The sequence below is a fragment of the Fusarium odoratissimum genome, assembly GCF_000260195.1.
Source record: "Fusarium odoratissimum NRRL 54006 unplaced genomic scaffold supercont1.137, whole genome shotgun sequence".
Lineage (NCBI taxonomy): Eukaryota > Fungi > Ascomycota > Sordariomycetes > Hypocreales > Nectriaceae > Fusarium > Fusarium odoratissimum.
This window is the reverse complement of record NW_022158827.1, coordinates 1-9,527: the sequence shown is the minus strand read 5'-3', so window position 1 is coordinate 9,527 and position 9,527 is coordinate 1. Positions and strand designations below refer to the sequence as shown.

General features: G+C 48.6%; 2 protein-coding genes across 2 annotated transcripts; both read left to right on the top strand.

Moving 5' to 3' along the window:
- Window positions 1-1,015: 1,015 nt before the first annotated feature.
- Window positions 1,016-2,477, top strand: FOIG_16727 (uncharacterized protein; the record flags this gene model as incomplete). The annotated part of the gene is made up of 4 exons (XM_031218202.1): window positions 1,016-1,295; window positions 1,362-1,646; window positions 1,711-1,841; window positions 1,893-2,477. The coding sequence occupies 4 exons, from the start codon at window positions 1,016-1,018 to the stop codon at window positions 2,475-2,477; spliced, it is 1,281 nt and encodes a 426-aa protein (XP_031052085.1).
- Window positions 2,478-5,296: 2,819 nt separating this feature from the next.
- FOIG_16726 (uncharacterized protein) lies at window positions 5,297-5,527 on the top strand (the record flags this gene model as incomplete). Its single annotated transcript, XM_031218201.1, has 1 exon — window positions 5,297-5,527. A coding segment is annotated over one exon (231 nt), but the record flags the coding sequence as incomplete, so codon positions are not given.
- Between the last annotated feature and the right edge of the window lie 4,000 nt (window positions 5,528-9,527).

The following is a 9,527-nucleotide window of genomic DNA, read 5'->3' as shown; positions in this document are numbered from 1 at the left end:
CGCTGCCTTTACCGAAGAGAAGATCCGGGCCGGCTGGCTTGCATCAGGCTTGTGGCCTATTAATGTTATGAGACCGTTATCAAGTAAATATGTAATACCGGATGAAAATGAGGCTCAAGCTGCCGAATCAGGCAATCCGACTACACCACCAGCTAATACAAGCTTTCAATTACCTTATCTTAAAACACCACATAAGCTATCTGATGTTATGCAGCTTGCAAGAGCCGAATTAGGCAATAAGGCACTTACACCAACAAAGAGGCACTTGTTTCAGACGATTGGAAAGGGACTTGATGAACGGGCTGTTGAATTAGCTTTAATATCAGATGAAAATAGGATATTAAGCGAGAAAATCAACCAATCAGAGGTCTCAAAGAGAAGGAAGCTTACATTAGATCCAAATCAGAAGGTATATAGCTTAAAGGAGGTCTATGAAGCAAGGGACACTATTGTAGTAAATACAACAGGGAAATAAAGTTAACTAGGTTATTTTTTTAATAAATATAAGCTTCTTTTATTAGTATAAAGAAATTAGATTAAAATTAAGCTTATTTCTATTGATTTCTATATAGTTGAAGATATCGAGGTTATGGTGTTGAGGCTTAAAGCGGGGTGACGGGAACCCGGGGTGACGGGAACCCGGGGTGACGGGAACCCGGTCCCGTGACTTAGAGTGTATTCATGACATTTCGACGATTTCTACGCTTCAGCGGAAGCTACTCCACTTTCCGCTCACTCTCGGCCAATAGACGACAAATTCGATAGCGTAAGGGAAATCGCGCACGCGACGACAGGCGCGCGCCTCAAATTATTACTCAAGGACCAATGAGGCTCAGCTAGCACAAATCTCATCATCACAACATCACTTGCATCTGATTTCCTTTCATTTCTCACATTTTCGCCTCCCTTTTCCCCGCCGCTTCTCCACGAAGATTATTTTTTCTCCGCAAACCCTATCCTTCTATTCATTCTCAACGCGGTCATACACACGGGTGAACTGCATCAAAACACCACAATGAGCAAGCGTAAGAGATCGCTATCTGTCGGGGAGGATAACTGCGCTGAATTCCCTTTTACTGTCTCTTATAAGACTGGTGATTCGCCCGCTCACCAGAAAGGCCACAAAAACAAGAAGCGGAAGTACGATGGTCAAGATGAGAACAACCGGGCTCAGTCTCAAATCTCTCCTTTCAACCCAAAGGGCAGCTTCAAAACGTACGAAAATATGGACCTAAAATACACCGTTGAACCCGAAAAACGGTGGCGGAATATGACGCGCTACAATAGCTTTGTCCGTGAGTATCCGATGGAATCTCGACATCCTCCCAAATTGGTAGGAGCTTATGGCTAACTCTTGGCAGTCAACGGAAACAAATACTATAGCGAAGATTTCGTGCATGTTGCCAACGAGCTATCAATTGAAAAACAAAAAGCTCAAGATAATTGCAAGGAGATTTGCGAGAATAAAGATGAGTGGGTAGCGCGCATCCTTGAGATCCGTGCTTCTGATGAGCATCACGTCTATGCACGCGTCTACTGGATGTACTGGCCCGACGAACTCCCTGTGGACACCTTTGACGGCAAGAAGAAGGTTCAAGGTCGCCAGCCGTACCATGGCGTCAACGAACTGATCGCTTCCAACCACAGTATGCTCCAGAATGGTGACCGACATTATACTGCAATGCGACTAACCGATCCTTCCTTTTCTAGTGGATATTATCAATGTTGTCAGTGTTACAGGGCTCGCCACCGTCCATCAATGGATTGAGTCCGATATCAAGAAAATCCCAAAGGGGTTTTATTGGCGCCAAGCGTTCGACTGCCGTAACTTGCAACTTTCGGTGTGTCTCATTGTGTCTCTTTCTTTATCACAAGGGCTAATATCCACAAAGTCTGTCGAACTCATTTGCGAATGCCAAGAGCCTGCAAACCCCGACAAAATCGTGCTAGAATGCACAAATTCGGAATGCGGGAAGTCGTTGCATGAGGAATGTATAACCCACAAGATTCTCATACAAGTCCATGAGCGACTGGGCATAGATAAGGCCAATGTAAGCGAACAGTTGGCTGGCAAGGAGCAGGAGCCCGAACCCACCCATCCTCTATCGCCTGCTAATACCGAGGAGAAAGAGACTCAGCCAATGATCGATGTCCGTTCCGGCGAAACGAACGATGGCTTACGCTTCAAGAAGGCTGCTCGCGAAAGCCATCGTGAGACAGGTACTCTTGTGCGTGGACGGACGTCATTCGAAGCTATCGCTACCGCTCCAGCCAACCAATCTGCCAAGAAGGGTAATAAGAAGGGGCGCAAGAAGACCGCAGGCTTTAAACCATACGAGGGGCTTTTCGAGGCCACCCTCATGAAAGACGGCCTCACAGCATGGGAGATTCGCGACGTGCGCGAGAACGTAATAGGTGGTGATAAGTCCTGGACTGAGAATGCTCACTGTCTGTTGTGTGGTTCCGTTATTGACTGAATAACCAATGTACCAACCACGGCTGTCCCGAGTACGCTCCAGTCAGGGGGCTCGATGAGTCTGGAAGATGCAACTCAATATTGCTTGATGGACACGGCGTGCTGTGCTGGAATAGGAATCAAGGCTGTAGCCTTGCGAAGTGAGCCAAAGCTTCTATCACATGTCGCAGGACAGGCATAATCTCCAGGCTTTTGGGCAATTCTGCTATGAACTTATTTCGCCCTGCTAAATTCTCCTTTCGAGGAGGCTCTTTGTTCTCCCTGACTTGTTTTGTCCCATATTCCATTCAATCTTGAAATCTCGATGCCTTTCCTGTTCTCACTCACTTGAGCCTTTTTGCCTTGGTGGTCCCGAAGTGCCCCTCTTCAACTCTTTTTTGTTTTTCTCTGCTCATTTCTTCCGTTTCATGTTCTTGGGCTTTCTTCTCTGCTGTTTTGGACTGGTCTTTTGAACGCCAAGGTCAAGGCTGAGCGCAAACAGCTAAAAAAGAAGAGGCCAGCAAGGACTTCTGAAGCCCGAAAGCAAAGGTTCAGTGGGCTAACGACAAGCTTTTGAACAAGAAGGAGTAAATCAAGCCGCCAGTACAGAAGCGCAAAGTGAAGGGAAGAAGTAGACCTTGCGTTCGCTTACGTAGTCGCAGGCATGATTCTAAGGAGGAAAGGATGCCCGAGCCTTGGAAGGCTATCTGCATTGTCGGTACTCGTATTTTGGTACCAATTCTACTTGCGGAGAGTCCATTTCGTCAGTCATGACTTTGTTGTCCAAACTGCACAACTCACCTGCAAGGTGCAAGCAAACGTAAGTAAATTCAGGTCCAGCCGTCCTTGCCAGGCGCTCCGGTATCCAGCCTAGCCCCCAAATCAAATCCAATCAAACAAACTACCAAACAAATCAATCAAATAAATGAAAGTTCTGCAATCTAAAATAACATTTGATATATTTGATACACGATATATTATCCGGCGTTCATGCTGTCAAACTGTCGGTTGCATTTTCACAACTTACCCGGAACCTGGCTTGTGGGTAACCCCAGCCAATCAAATTAACCCATCAGGCCGTTTGCTACTGGGCTACCCCAGTACTGGCGTTAGACTGGTTGGAGAGAAAGTAGCTTCTTAACCTTCACGTCCAGTCCCAACGGCATCAAATCACGTCAGTGCTAGTTTGTTTACCCTTCAACGCGTATCGTTCCCCACGGATCGACACCTAACCTGATGGAATCCAACGACATGATGCTTCCTTTGCCTCCACCCTCTGCCTTTCTTTTCTCTGACCGCCCACGAATCTGACAAGCCAATTTGAACTGACGATACAGACAGTAGTACCTGACCACCCTTTGCACATCTTCCGCGAGCAGTGTGGAGGAACAAACAATATGTCTTGGAAGAGTCCATCTCCAGGAAGGGCTGAAAGGGTCGGAAGAGCTGGATCAAGCACCATCGACTTTTTCTTGTTGAGATTGATGCTATTGACAGTCCGCTGAGCCCTTATTGGGCCTGTCATTTGTGCGACGCGAAGGGCCAGCCCGAGTTCTTCGCCGCCGCCGCTACGAGTTCAGTAGCCGAACACTCCGCAAGTATGTGAATGTGAGTGTGACGTCGCGGGCTCGAGCATCATTGACCAATGCAGGTCCCACGGGCCATTTGAGAGCAGTCAAGCAGCTGGTCCAGATCCGTCAACCGACGGATCTGAACGGGCCAAGCGACGACGCTTGTAGTATAGCACTGTGCCACGCGCCAGAGTCAAGACGATTCGAGAATTGAGCCTGGGACTTCTGATTGACACCAATATTCCTTTCTCCTTCTTCAGCGATACATTCTTTCAGCAGCTTGCTTGGCAGCTCGACCCTTACCTATTTGACCAGATACCATGGAGCCAGTAACCGATGGGCCGTTTGCTGGATGGCACGTACAAGTCTAAGAAAGATGAGATCAAGCAGGAGCTCTGCGATGCCCTCACTGAAATCCACCTGGGGTTCGACCTATGAACATCACCTAATCGGCATGCTGTCATGGCAGTCACTGCTCATTTTCTTGACCGGCGGGGCAAGCACCAGTCGCGTCCATTGGCACTCCGTCGCCAGCTTGGGTGTCATGGCGGAGAAGGTCTTGCGGTTACGCTCGAGCAAGTTGTCCGAGAATGGAAGATAGAGGACCGAGTCGGAACCGTGATCTCGGACAACGCATCTCCAAACGACAGCTGTCTCATGAACTTCTACGGAGATCTCGACGCAGGGATGAGTCTGGCGGACGTTCGGGCCAGACGCATGCACTTCTATGGGCATATCCTGAACCTGGTTGCTCACGCCTTTCTCTACGGCGAAGATTCCGAGGCCTTCGAGGCTGAATCGCAGGTATTTGACCTTCTCGGCCGGTGGGAGGATGTTCTATGACACTGGAGAAAGAAAGGGTTGGTGGGAAAGCTCCAAAATATCGTCAAGTTCATCAGGTCTTCCCCTCAGAGCTTTCCAAAAGGATTACACGCGAGAACGACGAATCAAAAGAATATCTCTTGGCAAGTGAGTCAACGACGGAGGTCGAGGTTGTAATGAATGACGATACAAGATGGGGTAAGTGGAGATACAAGATGGAACTCCACTTACCCCATGATATCTCGAGGCGCTTGTCAAGTAGGAGGACATCAGGGCGTTCCCAGTCCACCCGGACGTGGAGAAATGGCTACCGGAGGTCGACATGCTGCAGGGAGATGACTGGAGACTGTTGGCAGAAGTTAAACTTGTTCTTGAGCCATTCTATCTGCAGACTATGAGAATGCAGGGCTGAGGCAGCGAAGGAGGTAACAGGCGGCTCTGGGAAGTGATGGCGGGTATGGAATACATGATGGAACACCTGGAGGATCGGAAGCTGTCCTATCATGTTGACCCCGACGGGCTCGTGGGAGAGGACACCAACTCGCAGGTCAAGCTGGCTCGAGGGCGACCAGACCGTAACCGGCAGCTTCCTGCTCGATTCAGGGATTGCGAGACGGACAGCCATCCGCAAAGGTCTAGGCAGCAGGCCCCTTGCTGGATCGAAGCTCGAGACGATGCGGTGATGGATCGGGCAACCGATCAGGACCATCGGGAACCGATGACATGAAAGGATCACCGACACTATTTAAGACCGTCCATCAAAACTGCCTGGCAGAAATTGAATGAGTACTACACCAAGCTTGGAGACTCACCGTTGTTTGCTGCATCCACCATCCTTCATGCAACACTTGGCATGAACTATCTGGAGGTGAACTGGACATCGAAGGAGTAGCTTGTGTGGGTGAGGGATGCCAAGATTGGACTGTCAGACTACTTGGACCGTTGGTGCAGCTGCAACCCGCCGTTGGATGAGCAGCAGAAGATATCGATATCCTTGAGCGTACCTAGGAAGACAACTGAAGCTGGCGTATTCAAGCAATGGAGTAAGAGCAGGACGGCGAAGACTACGGTGACGGGAAGTGAGCTTGAGCGTTTCGATGGCGACGGAAATACTGGATATGATACAATGCCACAAAACCTGGGTCAGATATGGTGCGGTGAATCTAGGGGCGACGATAGGTGGGGGAGACGAGGTCTGATGGGAGATTGGAAATGTAACCGTGGAGAACGTAGAGGGTCAGATTTGGAATATTTGATCGAATCTTCCAAATACTCCCCTGGATTCGATTTGTTTGCTTTGAGGGCAGCGCTGCCGGTATCGTAGTCTCCGCCGGCACGTCCGAGACCAGCTGCGACATCTCTCACCAGGACCCTGGAATTCTACACCATTGCGATTCGTATTCGTGAACTTTCTGTTACTATAGCAGTCAGCGCAGGAGAACATTTATTTTTCGTTTCTGTTTATCACCCGTACCTTTTTCGTATAGCACAACTTACATCGCCGCACTTCTCCATCGCCCAGAAAAGACTCCTCAGGTTGCCGCTTTTGCTTTTCCCGTGGCTCAGAGTCAAGAGATGCCGGGTCAGGAAGGGCGAAGGTTTACAGCTGTTGCTATTGTAGCTGGGACTTGTGTGTGTTCAAATATTGGCAGTATGCCATAGTTCTTCTTTCAGGCAGAGTATCTCAGTTTGCCTCGGCCATGCCAGGGCAGCTGCCTACAGCGATATATATGGAGCAAGGCTGTGATACACAAAGACAAGACTGGTAACATGAGAAGTGGTGCATCATTACGTGCTAAGCAATTGCCCATGGTATACTACTCCTTCGGTCATGGCATCGAAATAAGGCGGTCCAGTTGTCTCTCTGCCCTTTTCTCACAAATTGTTCGTCATCAAACTATCTTTACATGACCAAACACCCCGAACTACTCACATCACACTGTAGACGCACAGATCTATTATTGCTTCAAACAGCTCCGTCGCCTTCACCACATTGGGCTGATGTAGCGCTGTCAAGTCGCTTGGGACCTCTGATAGGAAGAGCCTGTGGTTGTGCTCGACTTTTCATCTCCTCACTGCCGTTTTCCAACTCGGCCATAGCTAAGAAGTTTTCATTCCTCAGACTTTGGCATGGAAATGCATTGGGCTGATTCATCTGGTCCAGGAATTCCTCCTGGCTACTCGGAAAATTCGCCAAGGTGTCCAAAGACGCCTGCTTCGACTCTAAAAACAGGAATTGAGCCAGCAAGCGACTGCGAATTATTCCGGGATGTAAAGAGCGTTCTTTACATTCTTCACAGCCAGACTCGTTGTCAGACTTCCGTATTGTGAGTTGTGAAGACCCTAGACTTGCGTTTGTCGTCCGGAACGATGAATCTGGGCTCGTCAGCCTATATATTTACAGGGTGCTCTGGGCTTACTTTACCTGCGTTTATGACTCCTACCTGTGTATTTATGGACCGAGACAGTGAGGTGGATGATAAAGCTGCCGATGTATAATCCAGCGAGATGGTGCCTTCTTCATCATCTTGCGTTGTCTTGATCGCACCTAGGTTGACTTGCTTTTCAAGGGCGTTATTTCGCCGTTCGTCTTGGACGGGATTCCTGTCCTCAATTTTCCACTCTTGATAACTACCAAGACGCCATGGACAGGTGGTCGTGGCTGACTCGGTCATATAGCCGTCCTGAGCCCCTGTCGAGATCATAGTTCACGCGTGGAATACCTCTTGGAAACCTTTAGGGGTAAATCCTAAATGACGCCATATAATGTCAGCGCCTTGAGCCTTGAGCCTTTAGTACTTTGGGTAGTGAACACCGGGCTTACCCTCACTTGTGGTTGCCAAGTAAAGAGTTTGTATCTTTTGCTGCTGATCACGGTCGGTTCTATCCCGTGAGATGCGCAAAGACATAAGATCTGGCTTGAATGAGGCTGACACTTGGAGAAAAAAGGGCAAGAAATGCTGCCAAGATCAATAATATGTGTGTACCAGACAAGACCTAGGAACTCACGATACAGGAGTGTTGATAGTAGATGGTGTTACCAAAATGACCTGACCCTGGATGCTTAGGGCAGTAGGTATAGACAAGAGTAAATGAGAATAACCGAGATAAGCTCCAAAACGATTTAGGTAGCATCTAGCAAGCAGCAACGATAAAGACAGACATGGGTTGGTCGCATCGCTGCAAAACTGAGCGTGAAACCGCCGCGGAGATTCGGGGACCCGCCTTAGATGCTGGCACTATGCAGAACCCCTGTACCAAGAACTTGGCTGGATCTTCCACATGCCCATTGGCTGTTCTTCCATACCTAGATATCCTCTTGTCGGGCGTGCCAGCAGGTAGGAGGTAGCGATGAATGTGAGTTACTCTGTGAACATCTTGTCGGCAACCAATGCCCCGTGCCTGTCTCCCGTAGCTGACTGTTGTCAAAAGTAGGAGCACCAGAGTGATGCATCTGTAAACCGCCAAGCTCGATAGTCTATTCAGTTTCTAATGGCGTGCCACTTCGTGACTCCTTGGCAACAATTTCAAGGATGGACCGTGAAACTTCCTGAGTCAGATCATGGGTTACAACATTATTATTCGCTGACGACACAGCTCAACTGAAGCGCGAAACCAGGCTGAAAGATGTCAAACTGATGTCTTTAGAAGTCTTGTCCAGGTTTGACTTGGTATAGCAGCGTGAAGTTCTAATAAGCGCCGAGACGTCACCAGCAACCCCGCCTTGGCCCGGGTCATAACACAGGGTATCTTCAGCCGATATCATGAAGTAGATGAAGGGTGATGACCCGATACAGCTGTAAAGTATGCGTATATTAGTAGACCGACGCTGAAGTTGAAGAAGTCTTGATAGAGTACGCAGAGCTCTGCCAGAATCGTGTGTGCGTCTTGGGTAATGATTGAGTGATGCCGGCACAGAACTGACGAAGCAGGTGAGGCGACGCTGGAACTGTAAGTAGGAACTCGCGGGCTGTTTGGCGGGCGAAATACACCTTGCCGTGATGGATATAGTCGCACCATCCACACCATGATCTGAGACGTATCTTGAAGCGCTCATCATCCTCCAAGCCGAGGTCGTAAATAGACTGTGATGTGAAGTTTATATTCACGGCAACGCTCATTTCGGGGAGGGTTAGCAGTCGGCTCGTTGCCCAGATACTATTTGAAACTTTCTGAACTATCTTCTGAATCGTCCTCGTCTAGTTTTTGTTAAGAATTTGCACTTTGCTGGCCGTATTGGATGTTGCCTTTGTGGAGCTGAAGTGCCTAGCTGCACATTATCAGTCAAGATTCATGACCGATATTCGCCTAAAATATACAACATCAATATCATAGCCTTTATCAGGCATATCCAAACACTCATATTTGCTTGTATTAAAGGAGATTACTTCGTGAAAGTAGCCCAGTGGCGTGCCAAGTGGCTCGAAAAAGGACCGCGGAATATGTAGGGCTTCCTGTCCGACTCGCTGCAGAAGGGACATACGTATTGCCCCGATCGTATCCGAAGCCCATTGATACCAATATGAAGATAATTTTCATGTTAATACTTCTCCAGATAATCAGTCAGATCACGAGGAAGCTTCTCACACCAATCACCCCTTGGGTAGGCTATACCACGGTCACAAGGAAACTGTGCGTTCCTTCCATCATTCCTGTGTGTTGTAGGTACTCCTGGACTG